Source organism: Pristis pectinata, chromosome 35, assembly GCF_009764475.1.
Source record: "Pristis pectinata isolate sPriPec2 chromosome 35, sPriPec2.1.pri, whole genome shotgun sequence".
Taxonomy (NCBI): Eukaryota; Metazoa; Chordata; class Chondrichthyes; order Rhinopristiformes; family Pristidae; genus Pristis; species Pristis pectinata.
In genome coordinates, this window is record NC_067439.1 from 10,941,661 (window position 1) to 10,963,436 (window position 21,776).

At 45.8% G+C, this 21,776-nt stretch overlaps 1 protein-coding gene across 1 annotated transcript; it reads left to right on the plus strand.

Moving 5' to 3' along the window:
- The first annotated feature begins 810 nt into the window (after window positions 1-810).
- Window positions 811-16,959, plus strand: rsph4a (radial spoke head component 4A). The gene is made up of 6 exons (XM_052044031.1): window positions 811-1,481; window positions 8,240-8,474; window positions 11,544-12,305; window positions 14,570-14,708; window positions 15,203-15,320; window positions 16,309-16,959. The coding sequence occupies exons 1-6, from the start codon at window positions 1,282-1,284 to the stop codon at window positions 16,547-16,549; spliced, it is 1,695 nt and encodes a 564-aa protein (XP_051899991.1). The 5' UTR covers window positions 811-1,281; the 3' UTR covers window positions 16,550-16,959.
- The last annotated feature ends 4,817 nt before the right edge of the window (window positions 16,960-21,776 follow it).

Below are 21,776 nucleotides of genomic sequence, written 5' to 3' on the forward strand. Positions count from 1 at the left end.
TAGGAGAATGAGGGGTGACCTTATAGAAATGTTTAAAATTATGAGAGGCGTAGATAAGGTGGACGGTAAGTCTTTTCCCCAGGGTAGGAATGCCTAAAACTAGGGGGCATGGGTTTAGGGTGTGAGGGCTAAGATTTAAAAGGGACCTGAGGGGTAACTTTTTCATGCAGAGGGTGGTGGGTATGTGGAACGAGCTGCCAGAGGTAGTGGTTGAGGCAGGGACAACAGTATCATCTAAGAGGCACTTGGATAGGTACATGGAGGGGTGGCGCTTGGAGGGATGGGGGCCCAATGCAGGAAATTGGGACTAGCTGGGTGGATAATGTGGTCTACATGGACTGGTTGGACCGAAAGGCCTGTATCCATGTTGTGCTGCTCTATGACTCTCCATTATCTCCTACCCCATGATATCTCCCCAGCTCCTGCCATGTCCCTCTCCCCATGGACCTCCCGCCCCCGCCTGTTCCACGCCACCCGCCTCTATCCCACTCCAGTAGTTCCTGTTCCGGCTCCGCCACCTCCCACGTAAGCCGCGGTGACGTACGTTGCGGAACGCTCACCTTGACGCCGTCAGCCGCGATGACGCGGGCCGTACGTTACGACAACGCTCACCTTGACGGCGATGAGTCCTTCGCTGCCGGCCGCGGTGACGTATGACGTACCTTCTGGGCACGCTCACCTTGACGCCGAGCAGTCGGTCCCAGCACGCCGCGATGACGCAAGACGTACGTATTGGGACGCTCCCTCCGGCCGCGAAGCGAGACGCAGTTGGCGTTGTTTGGTTTCGCCTGGCAACCGTCGCCCTGGAGACGGGGAGGCCCGGGCCGCCTGGGCCTTGGGAGTGGGAGAGGAGTGAGGGAGTGTGTTATAGGGTGAAAGGAGAGAGAAAAGCAGTTTAGAAGATAAATTATTTAAGGGAGAGCATGTTGGTGACAGAAGGGAGAGAGGGTAACAGGTGAACAGTCTTTGAGGTGACAGGGTTGTAGGGGTGTTGGTGATAGAACCTGAATTGGAGGATTATTGGGAGAGACAGAGTGTGGAAGGGTGATAGGAGGAAAGAATCTGTGTGTTACACTGGAATAAAAAGATAAAGTGAGAATTTAAAAAAAAATAAGGGGCACACATTAAAGTGGGGAAAGTGAAGCAGAATTATACAGAAACAGGATGGTGATGGGGAAAATGAACTGAACTGAAGGAAGGGAACGACAAATAGAGAGGCAGAGCGTGCCAGAGAGAAAAGAGGCAAAAAGAAAGTGCAGGCAAGAGAGAGAGGAGACGAAAATGACAGAGGCCCCAGAGAAAGAGGTGAACCCAAAGCAAAGAGAGTCGGCACCGCAGAGTGAAGCTCCGAGCGCCGTGAACAGCGAGGAGGAGCTGGTGCAGATGGAGCCTGAGCTGAACCTGGATTTTGCAAGTGAAACTATGATCCGAAATGCAAAGGCTTATTTGCTACAGAAAAGCACCATATCTAATCTCAACCTGTGAGTATTTAAACATAAAGTTTGTAAACATTATTGGATTAACAGATGTTACTTCTCTATCCCATTTATCCACCTACCCCACTATCACTCCTTCCTTTAACCTTACTACCTCTCACACTACCTCCATGCCTCCCTTCCCCACAACCATTTCCCTCAAAACCATACACTTTTCTTGCCATTAATAAACTCCCGTACCCTCACCCTGCCCTGTCCCCATGGTGGAGCTTAGAGATAATGAAAGAATCAAGCGTCATACAGCATGGAAACAGGCCTTTCAGTTCACCAACTCTGTGTGACCATCAACCACTCACTTACAATGAACCTACACTAATCCAATTTTATTCTCCCCACAATCCTGTCAATTCCACCCCCCCCCCCCCCCCCCCCCCAGATTCTACCCATCACCTACACACACTAGTTGCAATTTGCAGCGGCTAAATGTCTTTGGGATGTGGGAGGAAACCAGAGCACCCAGGGGAAGTCCACGCAGTCGTGTGGAGAACGAGCAAATTCAACACACGGACAACACCGAAGGTCAAGCTAGAACTGAGAGGCAGCAGCACTACCTGGTGTCATTGTGCTGCCCATTCATGTACATTACGTGGTTTACTTGAAAGAGAGACCTCCCAGAATTTGCAGCAGTATATAGCTATGCCACATCTGATAGAAGAATTAAATGCCTTTCACATCGGCATTTGCAGCCAGAGAGTTGGGTGACTGACCACTCAATGATCTCCATCCTTGCAGTTGGCATTGGCGTCATCAGTCCAAAAATAACACTCCCTAACACAAAGCTCTTTGACCAGGCTGTAAGCTACCTAAGCAAACATCTTCTGTGGCTCAATATTGAGTCTTATTTGAATCCTCCTGTGGATGTTTTGCCACGTTAAAGGAGCAATTCAAATGTCGGCTGTTCTTCTATATCAGTTGGACCTCCAGCAGTTTATTACTGCATGTCCTTGGTGTCAGTTGCACCACTTCCCTGCCACAGTCTTAATTTGGCCTTTTGCTGTGAGCTGTTGCTTCTTTGGATTTTGGACCACCTAGCCAAGTGTGTTATTTCCTTATGCAATAGAAAGAGGCCATTCAGTCCAACAAGTCTATCCTAGTTCTCAGAGCATCCCATCCTTCATTTAGAACCATAGAACAATACAGTACAATACAGGCCTTCAGACCACCATGTTGTGCCGACCTTCAAACCACACCTAAGACTATCTAACCCCTTCCTCCCACATATCCCTCTGTTTTAAATTCCTCCATATGCTTATCTAACAATCTCTTAAACTTGACCAACGTATCAGCCTCTACCACCACCCCAGGCAGCGCATTCCACGCACCAACCACTCTCTGGGTGAAAAACCTCCCTCTGACATCTCCCTTGAACTTCCCACCCATTACCTTAAAGCCATGTCCTCTTGTATTGAGCATTGGTGCCCTGGGAAAGAGGCGCTGGCTGTCCACTCTATTTATTCCTCTTAATATTTTGTACACCTCTATCATGTCTCCCCTCATCCTCCTTCTCTCCAATGAGAACAGCCCTAGCTCCTTTAGTCTCTTCTCATAATTCATACTCTCTAATCCAGGCAGCATCCTGGTAAATCTCCTCTGCACCCTTTCCAATGCCTCCACATTCTTCCTATAATGAGGCGACCAGAACTGGACACAGTACTCTAAGTGTGGTACTCTAAGTGTGGTCTAACCAGAATTTTGTAAAGCTGCATCATTACTTCGCGGCTCTTAAACTCGATTCCACGATTTATGAAAGCTAACATCCCTTAAGCTTTCTTAACTACTCTATCCACCTGTGAGGCAACTTTCAGTGATCTGTGGATATGAACCCCCAGATCCCTCTGCTCCACCACACTGCCCAGAATCCTGCCATTAACCTTGTACTCCGCCTTGGGGTTTGTCCTTCCAAAGTGTACCACCTCACACTTCTCTGGATTGAGCTCCATCTGCCACTTGTCAGCCCAGCTCTGCATCCTATCAATATCCCTCTGTGAGCTTTGACAGCCCTCCACACTATCCACTACACCACCAATCTTTGCGTCATCTGCAAACTTGCTAACCCACCCTTCCACCCCCCATCTAAGTCATTAACAAATATCACATATTTCCCTTTAGCCTACTTTTCTCCCACGCCCATTAACACCCTCTTGATTCTCCTCCCACCACCTGTGCTAGGGGTAATTTACAGCAGCCAATTAACCTACCAACCAGCCCGTCTTTTAGACATGGGAGGGAACAGGAGCACCTGCATCGAAGCCTCGACTGTTCCAAAAACAAACACTGCTCAACATCATCAGCCACAGATGAGGTGTGACTGGGCCAGCAAAATCTTCCCAGGTGGTGAATTCTGATTCATAACTCAACCGAATGCTATAATTTTACAATTTCTTTTGCCATTTATCCCAGTGTAACTAATGCTCTTGTTTTCAGATCCAATGTGTTTTAAAATGGCCATGTTTACTCCCTATTCAAGCCATGTGAAAAAGTTTCCATTGCAATACTGTGCTTTTTTCTGGTATATCTTTTGATCCGTAAGATGTCTGCCAATCAGCATCCTGATCATAATTTTTTACTCCATATTTAAAGCCACTTTGCACGACTTTGCTCAATAAAAGAGGGTTCCTTGTCACAAAAGTAGATAGAGGGAAACTGCTCCCATTGGTGGGGAGTTAGAACTGGGTGGTATTGGTTTAAGATAATAAGTGGAAGGACTGAAGGTGACATGAGGAGAAACGTACAGCAAGTGCTTAGTACCCTAAACGCGTTGCTTAACAGGGTGGCAGTGAAAGAGTCAAACGTGGCTTTGAAGGAAACAAAATTGGCGGGGATGTGGAACTAACCATTGCTCTTGCAGCAGGCTGGTACAAAAGGAATGGCCTCCTTTTGTTCCATTATCATTCTCTGAAAGTCCTTTTATAATTCCTCCAACTCTTCCATTTTACCTGTTCTGTCCTGATGATACAATCATTCATTATCCTAAAGACTGAGTTGGTTTTTATGCCTTAGGTTGCCTCTGACTTTCATTACTCCTTTGCTGAATCTCCACTGCCTTTTCAGCCATAGTCTTCAGATCGCCAGGGATGCTCCCAACTTCAGTCCTTCCATTGAATGTTGATCTGCAATGTTTCTGGCCTCTGGCACAGAGATTCTTTCACAAACAGTACTTCTCATCTGTCACAGGTGGTATATTTTTGGTCAATTGTCTATTGACCTTGTGAAGCTCCTATCCACCTTGCTGCTCCTGAGAGGCCCCATTTCCTTTACAGTCAGAACCAAGGCCCTACTTAATTTGCAATTTGGTGGAAATTGCAGATTCCCTAATGATAGTATTGAGGCGGGAGTGCCAAGTGATGTCCCATTCATGTCCTGCTCTTTCTTGCTCTCACAGAAACACACTGATTGTTAGAGAGAGAGATTGCATTGAGACAGCAGCAGCAGTGCAGAGGGAGATCGTGGAGAGAGAGACAACTGTGTCGGGGCCAGCTGCCATCAGTGAATGGGAAAAATGGTGGGCATGGTGGATCTGCAGAGGTTCTGGGGAGTCATCCCACTTGAGGGAGCAGTGAGTGGACCAAAGGGATCTGCTGCTGGGGCCAGATCAAGTCATGTTGGGGCCTGTGAGAGGGAGTGAAGTAGCCCACTCAGGGCTGACTGGCTGAATGCTCACTCCCCACTCACTGCTGTAGACTGATAGCTGAGGAAGAACAGTTGGTTCCCAACAGCAGCCACAAGGTAACAAAAAATGTTTATGTGCTTTCCCCCCAGAAATGAATATGCCCATTGATTTTTTTTTTGAAAATTACCACTATTACTAAAAAGTCAATATTAGTTTTCCACAGCTTTCTCCGTCTTGTCTGCAACTTAGCTGCAATTTTATGAAGTTCATCCCACAGTTTGAGTAGATCCCTTGCTTTCTGTCAGTAGCTTTTTACTAGCAATAACTTCAGGTTATGTAGAGTAAAAGGAGGACTTCTGTCTTCTCTCCTCTTCCATTGGGTAGAAGATACAGGAGCCTGAGGGCACATATCACCAGACTTAAGGACAGCGTCTACCCCACTGTGATAAGACTGTTGACTGGTTCCCTTCAATGAGATGGACTATGACCTCACGATCTACCTTGTTGTGACCTTGCACCTTATTGCACTGCACTTTCTCTGTAGCTGTGACACTTTACTCTGTACTGTTATCGTTTTTACCTGTACTACATTCAATGTACTCTGTACTAACTCAATGTAACTGCACTGTGTAATGAATTGACCTGTATGATCGGTTTGTAAGACAAGTTACTCACTGTACCTCGGTACAAGTGACAATAAAAAACCAATACCAATACTTCATCAAAGAAATGACCCTCCAGGGTTCAGGAGCCTCCTTTTGTCCTCTTATCTAACTCTGTCTGCATATAGTAATTTCTGGATTTACAACTGTTTGATTTACAGATTTTCGCTATCATGCCATTTGGGATATGTGTCTTTTATCTACAAAGCTATTTTTTACTATAACAAATAGCATGCCCTGTTTTGCACAGAGAAATAGATTAAAACTCCTTTAATCCAGCATGCTCGGGACTTTGGTGGTGACAGACCAACAGATTTTCTGAACTATTGCAGCTTTACAAAACTCTGGTTAGGCCACACTTGGAGTACTGTGTCCAGTTCTGGTCGCCTCATTATAGGAAGGATGTGGAGGTGTTGGAAAGGGTGCAGAGGAGATTTACCAGGATGCTGCCTGGATTGGAGAGTATGGATTATGTGGAGAGTTTAGAGCTAGGGCTGTTCTCATTGGAGAGAAGGAGGATGAGGGGAGACATGATAGCGGTATACAAGATATTGAGAGGAATAGATAGAGTGGACAGCCAGCGCCTCTTTCCCAGGGCGCCAATGTTCAAAACAAGAGGACATGGCTTTAAGGTATTGGGTGGGAAGTTCAAGGTTGATGTCAGAGGGAGGTTTTTCACCCAGAGAGTGGTTGGTGCATGGAATGCGCTGCCTGGGGTGGTGGTGGAGGCTGATACATTGGACAAGTTCAAGAGATTGTTAGATAAGCATATGGAGGAATTTAAGTTAGAGGGATATGTGGGAGGAAGGGGTTAGATAGTCATAGGTGTGGTTTGAAGGTCGGCACAACATGGTGGGCCGAAGGGCCTATATTGTGCTGTATTGTTCTATGGTTCTATTTAATAATATTCCAGCACACTTGGTTTAGATGTAGAATAATTAATTTTCCAGTGAACTTGTTAAGCTTAAAGGGAGTGTGGAAAACAGAGCCAGTTGAGTTTAAAGGGAGAGCGGGAGCTGGGGCCCCAGTGTGTGGAAGGGAGCTCAGGAACTGGGACTCAGTCCGTGGAAGGGAGAGCACAGGAACCCAGGCACCGGGGATTAGAAGGGAGCATGGAATCAGCACTGATCCAGGTGCTGATCCATTTGGATTTCGAAATGGTTGGTTAGCAGATAATCTGAGTTTTACTGAACCCTGTACTGAAATTCCTATGTTTTCCACCCACCATTTTGATTTACAAAATCTCACTTAACAAAATGCTTAATTTATCCCTTTTGTGTACTGAGGAATGACAGTTGCCTTCTTTCTGCCCTCATGTTCTTGTCTAAACTCCTCAAGTGCATCTATTGCAATTCCTCTCAACTTCCTTATAGTAATGAACTCCACATTCTTGTCACTTGAGGTAAAGACATTCTCCTGAATTCATTAACGTATTTACTTAATCCATGATTTCGAATCCTGCTGTAGTATGTGGGGAAGTTCTAGTATTTATTGTGTTCCTTGATAGGATAAATAATACAAGAAACCTCACTTTAACCTCCAAAGTTTCTCTCATGTGCCACCTTAACTGTGAATGTTTATACCCATCAATTGTTCCCCTAGATTTTGATCTTTTGTTCTTCCTATATCCACGTGTCATTCTACATGTACTCCCTACCAATACTCTTTCCTTCCTGGTATCTCAGAACTCTGGGACTCTTCACCCACTCAGCCTCCCCTACAGTCAATGATTGGCACGGCCTGCTCACATCTTGGAAGAGCTTCTTTCTTTCACCCCTTTCAAATGTGATATCTTGCAATGTATGACTTTTCATCTTCACTTCTGAATAAAAGGCAGAAAGCCCCAAGATTTAGCTTTTCAGAATTAGTCTGCAGGAGGTGGTTATCATTGGCAAAGCCAGCGTTTCTAGTCCACCTCCAGGTGCCCTTGAGTAGATGGTTCCTTGGACTGTTGCAGTCCACGTTGATGTTACAGATTAAGGTTCGTGAAGAAGTTAAGATGTGTAAAACTGCACTGTTATTGTCCCCCCCCACCATGATCTTTAATACCCACTGTAGAAACTAAAAAACAAACTGCTGGAGGAACTCTGGGTCAGGCAGCATCTGTGGAAGGAGAGGGAAGGTTGATGTTTCTGATTAAGACCCTGCATCAGGACAGAGAGTGTGGAGGGAAGATAACCAGAACAAAGAGGTGAGAGGGAGGGGCAAGGCAGGGCGATAGGTGGAACTAGGTGAGATGGAGGATGATGGGCAGATGGAGCCAGGTGGGGGAGGGGGAGGAGGGGGGGGGGGGGAGTGCTGAGCCGGAGGCTGGTGGTTGATGTGGAAACATCTAAGGAATAATATATAATGGGCAGATGTTCCAGAGGAAGAAAGAAAACATAATGAATGTTTAAATGGTTGAAGTTAAAAAGGCATCCTGTAGGAGATAACATGAAAAGACTTTAGCCTCTTTGTTACTTCCCCTTTAGCTATGATCACCTCTGTGAGTTACTGACTAAGGTACTGGACGAGCGGCCCATCAATGCTGTGGACATCATTGAAGATATCAGCAAAAAGATCAAGAGGTCACAGTTCTCCAAGAAGATAGACACCCTGCGAGATGAGTATGAAACTTCCATGGCCCACAGTTTAGCGGATGTTCAGAAATCTCTCTTTATCAAGGCAGTGGAGGAGGAAGAGGGAGTGGATCATGAGGAAGAAGTGGTAAATACCGTTTTCCTAATCCAGTGATCTAGAGTCCTCTGTGATAACTTGGGCCAGAAATCCCTGGTAATGTTCTGCCTACAAATTATTTTTATTCACACAACACCGGTCTTTGTTATTCCCTTTCCTGTCTGAGTCAGTGAGTGGTGAATGTTTGCATTGCATAGATGCAACAGACTGGGCAGACAGCGGATCCAGTTCTGTGGAACAGAATGTGCAGAGGGCTGGGTGAGTGGTGTAGTGTGAGGGGTCAACAGTGGGTAGCAACAGCCTGCTGATGACTTGTTTGTAAATCGCACCAGGGAATTAATTCCTGCTCTCTTGTGAATCAACTGATTAAAGTCAGGGTAACCAAATGAGAACAGTTATTTACATAGAACGTAGAACAGTACAGCACAATACAGGCCCTTCGGCCCACCATGTTGTGCCGACCTTTAAACCTCGCCTAAGACTATCAAACCCCTTCCTCCCACATATCCCTCTATTTTAAATTCCTCCATATGCTTATCTAGTAATCTCTTGAATTTGACCAGTGTACCTGCCTCCACCACTGCCCCAGGCAGCACATTCCACACCCCAACCACTCTCTCGGTAAAAAACCTTCCTCTGATATCTCCCCTGAACTTCCCACCCATTACTTTAAAGCCATGCCCTCTTGTATTGAGCATTGGTGTCCTGGGAAAGAGGCGCTGGCTGTCCACTCTATCTATTCCTCTTAATATTTTGTACACCTCTATCATGTCTCCCCTCATCCTCCTTCTCTCCAAAGAGTAAAGCCCTAGCTCCCTTAGTCTCTCCTCATAATGCACACTCTCTAAACCAGGCTGCATCCTGGTAAATCTCCTCTGCACCCTTCCTATAATGAGGAGACCGGAACTGGGCACAGCTCTATTTGCCCTCAGCTCTCTGGCTCCTGTGAAGTGCTACCCACTGACACCTGCTGAGAAGTGACCATTCACTACCCTTTCAGGAGGCACATTACAGATCATAGATTTTTCTTTTCTCTGCCACCCTATGATAATTTTGTGAATTATCTTACAACTGTGATTAGTGATCCTTCTGCCAGCTTCTCCTTATATTTACAGTCAAAATCATCCAAGATTTTAACACTATCTTATGCTTTCTACTGCAGGCATTCTATTACTACAGTCAAATACTAGATGCATTTAAGGTGAGATGGGGAAAGTTTAAAGGAGATGTGTGGGACAGGTTTTTTACAGAGTGGTAGGTGCCTGGAATGGCTGCCAGGGGTAGTGGTGGAAGCCAATACAATAGTGGCATTCAAGAGGCTTTTAGATAGACACGTGAATATATAGGGAATGGAGGGATGTGGATTATGTGCAGGCGGAAACTTAGTGTAGTTCGGTATTGTGCTCTGCACAGGCAACGTGGGCCGAAGGGCCTTTTGCTGTCCTATACTGTTCTATGTATTCTCAGCTTCTCCCACCTTTCCGTGTAACTGAAGTCTTTTGTACCTGATACCATTCAAGAAAACATCTTCTACGTCTTCTCCAAGCCCAGAACTGGTCGCAATACTCCAGCTGAGGTCTAACCAATTGGAGAGACTACAGATACTAGAATGTGGAGTAACACACAAAGCGCTGGAGGAACTCAGTGGGTCGGGCAGCATCTGTGGGGGGAAGTGGACCGTCGACATTTCAGGTGTCCCAAAACGTTGACTGTCCGTTTCCCTCCTTTGATGCTGCCTGACCCACTGAGTTCCTCCAGCGCTTTGACTGTTAAATGAAGGCTTGTTTGCTTTTGTTCCCCAGCAGCCTTTTTAATCTGGCCTGCCATGTTCAGAGATTGGAGTGTGTATCTCACCAGGTTTATCTGTTCTTGATGCTCCTTTAAAATTGTACCGTTTTGCTTGTATTGCTGCTGCTTCTGCTGAAAGTACCTCGTCGCAGTTCTCCACATTGTTAAATTTCATTTGTGATATATCTACCATTTCATTAGTCTATTTCAATCCTTCTGAAGCGTGTTGCTGTCCTCATTGTTTACTGTGTTTCCAGTTTCATTGCTGTTTGCAGACTTTGAAAAGTTACCCAATGTACAAAAATCCAGGATATTAATTCATATCAGACTAGAGGATCCAATACTGACCCCTGGTGGACAACACTGCAGACTTCCTTCCAGACTCAAAAACAGCTGGAGAATCTTAAAAAAGTAACTCATTATTACCTCTTGCCTTTCGCCAGTTTTGTATCAGTTACAATCTCGTTAATCTCATCAGCTTCAGTTTTGCTAAGAATCTATCATGCCTTAACAAGTGCTTATTTTATACACAACATCAACTGCTCTGCCATTATATAATTGCTCCATAAGAGCGAATCTAGATAAACACATTGTCAACAATATCTAACCCCTTCTGAGCTTCAGTGCTTTTAGTCTTCTTCATGCCTCTTTAGTATCAGCATTGCCACAGTGGTAAAGGCGTGCTGGTAGGTTAACTGGCTAATGTAGGTTATCTCTTAGTGTAGATAAATGGAAAAAGAGGAGTCGATGGGCATGGGCAGGAGAATAAGTTGCAGAGCTACAGGGGAATAGGACTGATGTGATTGCTCTGTGAGAAGCCAGCATGGACCCGATGGGCAGTATAGTAATTCTCTTCTTTGAATCAGAAGGGACTTCAGCGGTGAATCTCGGCTGACACTCCAGTACAAAACTGATGGGATTCTGCACTGTCAGAGACACCGTCTTTTACAAGGAACAGTAAACTCCTTTTGTTCCTTTAGGTGGATGCAGAAAATCCAACAGTGCTGTTTTGAGGTACAAGTGTTCTGCCCTTTGTCCTGACCAGTAATTACCTTTCAAACAATGTCTTTAAGACAGATAATACTGTTATTCTCACATCACTAGTTGGGGAATCTTACTGCTTTTGAAATGGCTGCAGAGTCTCCAAAGCTTTGCAATAATCACACTCGAAAAGTTCATTGGTTGTAAAATGATCTGAGACATTCTGAGGTTGTGAAAGTTTCTGTAGAAATTAGCAAGTGCTTTTTCCCTCTTTTGGTAAATGTTTTTAGCATCATTCCCATTTACGTTCTTCTTGTTCTGTTTTTACAGCAGTTAGAGACACCTCTCCCGAACGTGATGGAAATGGCCTTTTACTTCGAGCAGGCAGGAGTGGGTCTCAGCAGAGACGAGCTGTATCGCATCTTCCTGGCACTGAAGCAACTAGTGGACACACAACCGCTGCAGAAATGCCGGTTCTGGGGGAAAATCTTGGGACTCAAAGGGAATTACATCATAGCAGAGGTGGAGTTCCGGGAAGGGGAGGAAGACATAGAGGAAGCAGCAGAAGAGGAGAAAGAAGAGGAAAAGGAAGAGGAGAAGGAGGATGCTGAGCAAGACGCTGAGGAAGAGGGGGAGGTGGTAGAAGACAAGCCACCAGCATCAACGTATAAACCACCACCAGTCATTCCAAAGGAGGGAAATCGCTCTGGCACCAACAAGTATACCTATTTTGTTTGTAGTGAGCCAGCCAAGGTTTGGACCAAACTACCCCCAGTTACACCAGCACAGATCACAGTAGCCAGGAAGATTAAGAAATTTTTTACTGGCAACTTGGATGCTCCGGTCATCAGTTACCCGCCCTTTCCAGGGAACGAGATTAACTACTTGAGGGCGCAGATTGCTCGGATATCTGCCGGCACTCAGATCAGCCCACTGGGATTCTATCAGTTTGGAGAAGAGGAGGAGGAGGAGGAGGAAGGGCCAGTGAGGGAGAACTACGAGGAGAATGCAGAATTTGAAGGCATTCCAGTCTCAGAGCTCTTGGACAACCTGGCGAACTGGGTCCATCACACACAGCACATCCTCCCACAGGTGTGATAGTGACACTTGCCTTTACACCTGCATTTTTAAATTTATTTTAATTTCCTACCATCTCCGTGCTTCATTTACATATGTCCCACTGGAAGAGGGGGTCTTGTTGTGAGTCTAGAATCTGAGTTTATGACCCATGCTTAAAAATTGGGAGCCTGCTATGAATTGAGCATACTGGGCTGACTGTCCCAGACTGGTACATTTGAAGATTAACAAGCGTGGCAAATCTCGGGATCTGTGGGAGAGGTGCAGACTGCAGGAGTGGTAATCACAGTGTGACCTGCATGGTGATTGTAAAAGTGATAGTGGCCCAGAAATCACTTGAAGTCAAATGTTATTGCTGAGACTTGAATGTCCAAGCAGCTGATGGTGTGAGTGGGATCGCTGGATTTTTCCCTGACATGAAGAAACATTTATGTTGCTCTGCCTATGGATGTGCCCAGGATTGAACTCCATTCTCATCTCTCTGCTCGCTGTTACACTCAGTGGCAATGATAGAGTCATACAACATGGAAACAGGCCCTTCAGCCTAACTTGTCCATGCCAACCAAGATGCCTATCTAAGCTGGTCCCATTTGCCCACGTTTGGCCCACATTTCTCTAAACTTTTCCTATCCATGTATTTGTCCAAATGTCTCTTAAATGTCGTTATTGTACCTGTCTCAACCATCTCAATCATCAGCTTACTGCATTTACACCGTTATTTCCCACGGGCCATGCTACAGTCACTTGGACTGGACTGTATTCATGGTGTCACAGAACAGGAGAGCATGGGACGGAGCGTTTCAATCCATTGTGTATCTTTTGGTGGACAGCATAGTTGTCTCACTCCCCTCCTCACTTCACCACATCGCTACAATTTCTTTTGCTCCTTAAACTATTTATCTAGTTTTCTCTTCACTGCCCCATCACTCTAACAGGGAGTGCATTCCAGATCCTAACCACTTACTGTGCAAAAATGTTTTTCCTCTTTTTGCCACTGATTCTTTTTTTTTACTCATTCAAGGGATGTGGATTTCTCAGACTAAGCCAGCATTTAATTGCCCATCCCTAGTTGCCCTTGAGAAGGTGGTGGTGAGCTGCCTTCTTGAACCGCTGCAGTCCTTGAGGTGTGGGTACACCCACAGTGCTGTTAGGGAGGGAGTTCCAGGAGTTTGACCCAGTGACAGTGAAGGAACGGCGATATATTTCCAAATCAGGATGGCATGTGGCTTGGAGGGCAACTTCCAGGGGGTGGTGTTCCCCGTGCTTTTGCTGCCCTTGTCCTTCTAGCTGGTAGAGGTGGTGGGTCTGGAAGGTGCTGTCTGAGGGATCTTGGTGAGTCGCTGCAGTGCATCCTGTAGATGGTACAAACTGCTGCTACTGTGTGTCGGTGGTGGAGTGAGTGAACGGTTGTGGATGGGGTGCCTATCTGCTATGTCCTGGATGGTGTCGAGCTTCTTGAGTGTTGTTGAAGCTGCACTCACCCAGACAAGTGGAGAGTGTTCCAGCACACTCATGACTTGAGCCTTGTAGATGGCGGACAGGTGTTGGGGAGTAAGGCCTCTAGTTATCAACCCATCAGCCACTGGAAGCTTTCTCTTTATTCACTCTTTCACAATGGCTGGGTGACCTGGTTCCAATGTAACCCGTGACCCACCTCTGACCAACAAAAGGGCAGTTTGCCAGTAAATAAGAATTCCCAACTGAGGCTCCAGCATGTGAACTGTTGGGAAAGTTCTTGAAATGCTCTCAGTCTCTGCCACACATAATATTTTCAGCAGGGAGGTGCAGAAGGCTAGATTGCTCATGGGAGCACAATGTGAACCCATTGAACTTATGGTAGATGACACCATTCTGTATAGCTTCCCATCTCCCTCTCTCAGTTACCTCCTCCAGCCCTGGAGCCTGCCTGTGCTCTTCCATTTCTGGCCTCTTCTGCATCCCCAGTTTTATTCTTTCCACCATACCTTCAACTGCCAGGTCCCTGGGCTCTGGAATTTCCGACATAAACCCACCCGCCTCTGCCCTTTCCCATCTCCCTGTCTTCCTTTAAGATTCTATTTAAAACCTACACCTTTGACCAAGGTTTGGTCAGCTGCCCTCATATCATGGTGTGAAGTTTTGTTTGATAAAGATAAATTTTGCTTGAGCATTCTTATTGTACAAATAGAAGATCCAGCAAGAACCTTTTAAGAACATTACTGTCTCTGTTGCAAAGAAAAATGCGCATTGATTCTTGAGTAGTTTGACTCGCTAAATAAAGTTGTTTGCTTTCGTTGTAGGGCCGATGTGTTTGGTTCAATGCTGTTCAGAAAAAGGAGGAGGAGTTTGAGGAGGAGGAGGAGGAAGAGGAAGAGGCACCAGATGAGCCTGAGCCGGAGGTGGGACCTCCCCTCCTTACTCCATTGTCAGAGGATGCAGGTAGTCATCAGAGTGAACCCCATGCTGATTCCAGTCCCACCAACATTTCGGAATTTTCCTAATATTGCTTTTGCAACATGACCTTCCACTCACTATTGTCAGCCCCGTCTAATGGGAATGTTTACGAGCAGAAAAAGGCCACTGGGACACTTTCCATGGATTCAACCCCTGTATCCTTTCTCTTCACGCCTCAGAACGAACCCACCCAATCTTTCAGTACAACACTCATTCCCAACTATTCACTCTTTCGGTCAACCTCATCTCCTCCCCTTCTCGCATTAATCCCCGTCAAAGGTCCTATCTCCCACCAAGTTCTCCAAAGTCCCACACTTTAGTTCCATCTTCCCACTAAATCCCAAGTCCCATAGATCCAACGCCAGGGACACAGGGAAAGGGAAAAGCATGGAAGAATGCCTCCGCAATGTTCCTTTCCTGGGACGAATATGTCAACAAACACAATTCTCCAAATGCTTGCTTTCCTTTCCTCTCCCTAGAAGTCAATGGTGTCCCTCCTTGGACAATGAAGGCTTCATCCAATCTGATTCCTCAATATGCTGTTGCCGTGGTCCGGTCCAATCTCTGGCCAGGAGCATGGACCTTTGCGATTGGAAAGTGAGTACCTCGTGTTCCAGAAGAGGTTTCCTAGCCTCGGACAAGTTGGCCTGGCCACCAGTCCTTCCAGCAAGGGCGTGTTTACACTGGCCCAGTGACGCAGCTGGTGGAGCTGTGTCCGCACAGCTCCAGTGACTCGGGTTCAATCCCGACCTCCAGTGCTGTCTGCGTGGAGTTTGTGCGTTCTCCCTGTGACTGTGCAGGTTTCTCCAGATTCCTCCCAAAAATATATAGTTTAGTAGGTTAATTGTCCACTGTAAATGGTCCCTGGTGTATGTGTGAGGGGTAGAATCTAGGGGGAGTTGATGAGAACATAGGGAGAATAAAAAATGGGATTAATAAGATAAGATTCTTTATTAGTCACACGTACATTGAAACACACAGTGAAATGCACCTTTGCGTAGTGTTCTGGGGGCAGCCCGCAAGTGTCGCCACGCTTCCGGCACCAGCATAGCACGCCCACAACTTCCTAACCTGTATGTCTTTGGAATGTGGGAGGAAACCAGAGCACCCGGAGGAAACCCACGCAGACACGGGGAGAACGTACAAACTCCTTACAGACAGCGGCTGGAATTGAACCCGGGTCGCTGGCGCTGTAATAGTGTTACGCTAACCGCTGCACTACCGTGCCTGCCCTAATATAAGATTAACGTGAAGGGGCAGTTGGTGCAGACTCGGTGTGCCGAAGGGCCTGTTTCTGTGTCTCTCGCTGTGGCTCTATGTCCAGCTGAGAACATGGAGAGGGAAGGAACTAGTGAAGCAAGAACCTCAGCAGCCGGACAACCTGTGCTGATGGGGTGGCATTAACAGAGAAATGGTACCTCTGTCAGCAGTAACTCGGGGTCAACCTTCTGACCTTGAAACTGAAGCATCTATTTTAACAAATTAATGTTTGCGCAACGTGTCACCAGATCATCTCCCAGGGTCACTGGACACAACCCACCCCATTATAAGTCAGTCCCTGGTGTTCCTTTGTGTGTTTCGGCAGGAAGTTTGAGAACATTTACTTGGGCTGGGGCCACAAGTACGGTCCAGAGAACTACAGCCCGCCCGCAGCTCCCCCGGTGCAGGCGGAGTACGCCAGCGGCCCCGACACCACTGAGGTGGATGACCCGACGGTGGAGGAGGAGCAGGCGCTACGCGCTGCGATCGAGGAGCGGCTGGCGGCGGCAGAGGAGGCAGAAGAAGAGGAGGAGGAGGAGGAGGAGGAGGAGGAGGACGAGAACTGAGCTACAAGGAATTTTCCTACAAATATTAGGACTTTTAGCTTTGTTTTTTTAATATTAAATGGAAATTATTCTATTTGCCCAGGACAAATGTTTCACCCGCAATTAACTAAATCTGTAAATGATTTGTTCTTTAAAAATAGTGGATAATAAAGGTTCTTACTTGTGAAGGGAAATGAAAGGTCATCGAGCGAAGACATTGACTCTGCTTCTCTCGCCGTTGGTGTTGCCTTACCTGGTGAGTGTTCCCGGCATCTGAAGTATTTGGCCTTGGTTAACGTTTCTTTTGTCTTGGGATTGAACGATGGAAAAGCAGCGAGGCTAAAGTGGGAGGGAGAGCCTGGGGTGTGAGGGGATGGGAAGGGAGGGAGAGGGAATGGCTGTAGTGAAGGGGAGAGAAGGAGCAAACAGAGTGTGAGGGAGGTGGAGTGAAATCCAAGGTAGAATATGAGGGGGAATGAATGGAGGGAGTGGGATGATGGAGGGAGTGGGATGATGGAGGGGAGCGGAGAGATAGAGTTGGGAGAGAAAGAGTTAGGGCAAAGGTCAAGTGTGAGAAAGAGGAAGCAGAGTGTGACAGCGAGAGTAGCGTGCGAGGGTGATGGGACTGGAGCGAGTCAAGCAGAGTGTGAAGGAGAGAGACGATGTGGAGGCTACAAGTTCTGATGGTTGTGATATCCCACCATGGGAGCCATTGCAGGAAAGGCCACACACTTCACACCAGATAGAGACTGAATGAGACCCATGCCAGTTCAGAGTAAATGCTCATGACTGAAGTGCCCCAGACTGCAAGCAAGAGTCCTTGAAATATACAGGTTCAGGAGCTATAGCCACCCATAGTGTATCAGGGCATTGAGAAAGCTTGTAATATATTAGGAGTACAAAAAGTCACTTGATCAGAACATCTGTAATGAACAAAGTCTGCTGTTCAATTTTCCTAATATATTAAAAGTTTTTTTAGTTTGTGTGAATGATTGAGGCGTTTATTAAAATAGCTGAGGAGTAATTTAACTGCAATAAAGAGGAAGACTTTTTGTGCCTTTTACAGCCTCGGTGTGTCCCAGAGCAATTTCACTTGAAATCTAACTGTGGTTTTGATGTGGGAAACAGGACAAGTTCCCACCAAAGAGCCACTGATAGCAATCAGATAATGTCCTTCTGCGCTGCTTTAGCTCTGAGTACTAGCCGGGAGATTGGGAGCAACTCCCCTGCTCTGAGAGAGCAGATGGGGACTTGGTTTAATGTATTGTTTGAAAGAGGCACCTCTGTCAATGCAGCACTCCCTCCTTACAGGACTAGTCTGTCCACTTGGAAACATTAATAGGAGCAGGAGCCTGTCAAGCCTGCTCCCTCATTCAGTACTAACATGACTGGTCCTTATCTCAATACCAGGTTCTTGCTCTCTCCCCATATCAGTTGGATGACTTTTGTGTGTAGAAGTGTATCTATCTCCTTAAATATATTCAGCAACTTGAATAAATTCCACAGGTTCACCACCCTCTGAGTGAAGAAATTTCTCCTCATCTCATTCCTAACTGACTTGCTCCATAACCCGCGACTGTGACCCTCTCATTCTAGGCCCCCAGCCAGGGGTAAGTCTTCTGCTTGAATCCAGTCTGGCTGGCTCCGTCAGAACTTTGTGTGTTTCAATGAGATCCCATCTCATTCTTCTAAACTCCAGTGAATACAGAACTAGTCGACCCAACCTCTCCTCAGACATCAGTCCCACCATCTCAGTAATCAGTCTGGTGAACCTTTGCTGCACTTCCTCTGTGGCAAGTATATCCTTTCTTATATAAGGAGACTAAAACTGCTCGCAATACTCCAATTATGATCTCACCAAGGCCCTGTTCATTTCCTTTTCACTAGATCCTTGGTTTCTTAGTTTAAAGTGAAAACAGAACGAAAATATTTATTTCATTGCTCTGCTATTTCTTGCTATTGATTACAAGTTCTCCCATTTTTGACTGTAAAGGATCTACATTTGTCTTCACTAATCTTTTTTTTTACACACTTGCAGAAACTTTTGCATTCCACTTTTATGTTCCTTGCAAATTTACTCCCCATTTTTTTCCTCTCAGTTAAGTTCTTAGTCCTTTTTTACTAAATTCTAAGCTGCTCCCAATCCCCAATCTTTTTTGCAACTTTATATGCTACTTTGGGATCTAATACTATCCTTGTGAGCAATGGCTATGTTTCTCTTATGTTTAACTCCTTAAAGGAATGTGTAGTAGTTGCAGTTCCTGCGTTCATTGGTTAAATATTAACAATTACCTATCCACTGTCAGGCCTTTGTAATGAAGCTCCCCAATCTAGCTTAAAACTAACCCTAACTTTAGCTCACTCCTTATACCTTTACAGTTCCCTTTGTTTAAATTTAAGACTCTTGCTTTTCACCTTAAGGAAGAATTCTATCATTTTATAGCGACATAAAGTCATAGAGAGATGCAGCATGGGAACAGACCATCAACTACCCATTTACACCGATCCTACATTAACCTCATTTTATTCTCCCCAACATTCCTATCAATCCCCCCCAGATTCTACCACTCACCTACACAGCAGCCAATTAACCCACCGACCCTCACATCTTTGGAATGCAGGAGAAAACTGGAGCAACCAGGGGAAACCCACACAATCACAGGGAGAACGTGCAAACTCCACACAGACAGCACCGGAGGTCAGGACTGAACCCAAGTCTCTGGCGCTGTGAGACAGCGGCTCTATTAGCTGCGATGTGTTGTGTACCCCTTCCCTAAAGGAACCAGAAAAATGTTCAACAAACCATTTCTCATTGCACAGTACCTAATCTAGGACAACCTGTTCCCTAATTGGCTCATCTACATACTTGGCTAAAAATCCATTTCAAACACTCCAGGAATTTGTCCACCACAGTATCATCATTATTAATTTGTTTTGGCCAGCCTGTAACATTACAGTCACCAATTATTGCTGTAGATCTTGTGTGCATTATTTCCCATTTGATGTTGTCCCCTACACCACCATCATTGTTTGGAGGTTTATAGACTACTCCCACCAATGTTTGCTGTCCATTGCTGCTTCTTAGCTCCACCTAGGTTTTCAAACATAAACAGTACCACACAGGAATAGATCCTGTGGCCCACGATGCCAAATTAAACTATATCTCTTCTGCCTCTTCTTGATTCATGTCCCTCTGTTCCCTGTATATTCATGTGTCTGAAAAAAGGCCTCTTAAACACCACTATCGTACCTGCTTCCACCACCACCCCTGGGCAGCCCGTTCCAGGCACCCACCACTCGCTGTGTAAAAAAAAACTTGCCCTGCACATCTCAGAAGGAGAATCAAAATCAGAGTTATTATCACTGTCTTATGATGTGAAATTTGTTGTTTTGCAGCTGCAGTACAGTGCAAAGACATAAAATTACTATAAATTACAAAATAAATAAATAGTGGAAAAAAGGAATAACGAGGTAGTGTTCATGGGTTCACGGACCATTCAGAAACCTGAGGGCAGAGGGAAAGAAGCTCCTTTAAACTTTCCCCCTCTGAGCGTAAATGAATGTCCTCTGGTCTGAGCCAATAGTCCTTGCTTGTTTTCATCTTTTACTAACAACACCACCTCCTCTCTCTTTTTACCTGTCCTTCCTAATTACCGAATATGCTAAGATATTCAGCTGCCATCCTTGGCCACCTTGCAGCCCAGTCTCTCGAATGGCGGTCACTGTAAAACTTTGATAGTCCGCTGTCCGGTTTTGGAAATTCCGATCTGGCTCACTGGGTATTGTTTTCTGTATTCCCTTCCCACTCACCGGGGCTGTGGTCCCTGCACTACCTTTCAACTTACTCGGTTCAATGGAAAAATTATTACCAAGCTGTGCAACATCTTAGATACAAAAAAAGAATTAAAAGAGTGCTGAGGTGTTCGCAAAATAACATCCAATAATCCAGAAAGCCTGCCAGTCCAGCAGTGCCAAAGTCCCCAACATGCCGGATTAACAGAGTTTTACTTTATATCCAGTGATATTTATTTGTGCTGTTAATTTGTCCATTGTAATTGGGCATTCAGATTTGACTTTATAACAATTTTCTACTGTGTTGCTATTTGTCATTTTATTATTCTTTCTTACCCAGTCCCTATTCATTCACTCTTCTGTTTATTTGCTCTGTACCGTCCTGACACAACATACTTATCCTTGCCCCACTCATATTCCTGCACTACCTCCTTGATTTTCTTTTCTCTTTAGCATTATAGATGTCTCATTCTGGAACCCTCCCCCTCTTATTTAGTTTAAAGCCTGTCTACTGTATTCAATTCACTAGAATTCCGATCCCAGCGTGGTTCTGGGGAGTTCGTCTCAATGGAACAGCTCTCCCTATCCCCAGTACCGAAGGCCCATGAATTGAAACCCACTTCTCCCAACTAATCTTGGAGCCGCTCATTCATCGCCCTGATCCTATTAACCCTGTGCCAATTTGCTTGCGAGTTGGGTAATAATTCGGATATTTGCGGTTCTGCTCATTAGTTAACTAGTTGCTCAGGCTCCCTTGGCGGATCCTTTCTCTTCATCCTACCTACGTCACTGCTCCTATGTGGACCGTGACAACTGGATTCTCCCCCTTCCACTACCGGTTCCCCTTCAGCTCGGAGGAGGTGTTCTACACCCTGGCAGCAGAGCTGGGCAACAAAGCCTCTGGTCTTGTGATCATGGCTGCAGAAGGCAATGTCTATCCATCTAGCTTTACTGCTCCGCACCACAACCCTTTTAACCTCTCCCAAGTCAAGCTGAGTTTACTGTCATGTGCACAAGTACAGTGAGGTACAGGTACAATGATAAACTTGCTTGCAGCGGCATCACAGGCACATAGGTACAGACAACACACAGGATATAAATTATACAAGAGAGAGGAGAAAAACTGTGCAAAAACAGTGCAAAAAAGACATAACCAGAGATAAGTCCATGGTAGTGCAAGGGGTGGTCCGTAGTGTTGCGTTGCTGATGTAGGGTTAGGGTTGTGCAGGTCGATTCAAGAACCGAATGGTTGTAGGAAAGTAGCTGTTCCTGAACCTGGTGGTGTGGGACTTCAGGCTTCTGTACCTAATATGGGATTCACAGACCCTTCCACAGATGGGCAGAAGGTGCCTGACTGGTCGAGTGGTTGGTTGTCTCCACCCAACAACAGACTGCTGAGGTCCTGTAAGGTGTCGTTCAGACTGCATTTTGAATATTGTGAGCAATTTTGGGCCCC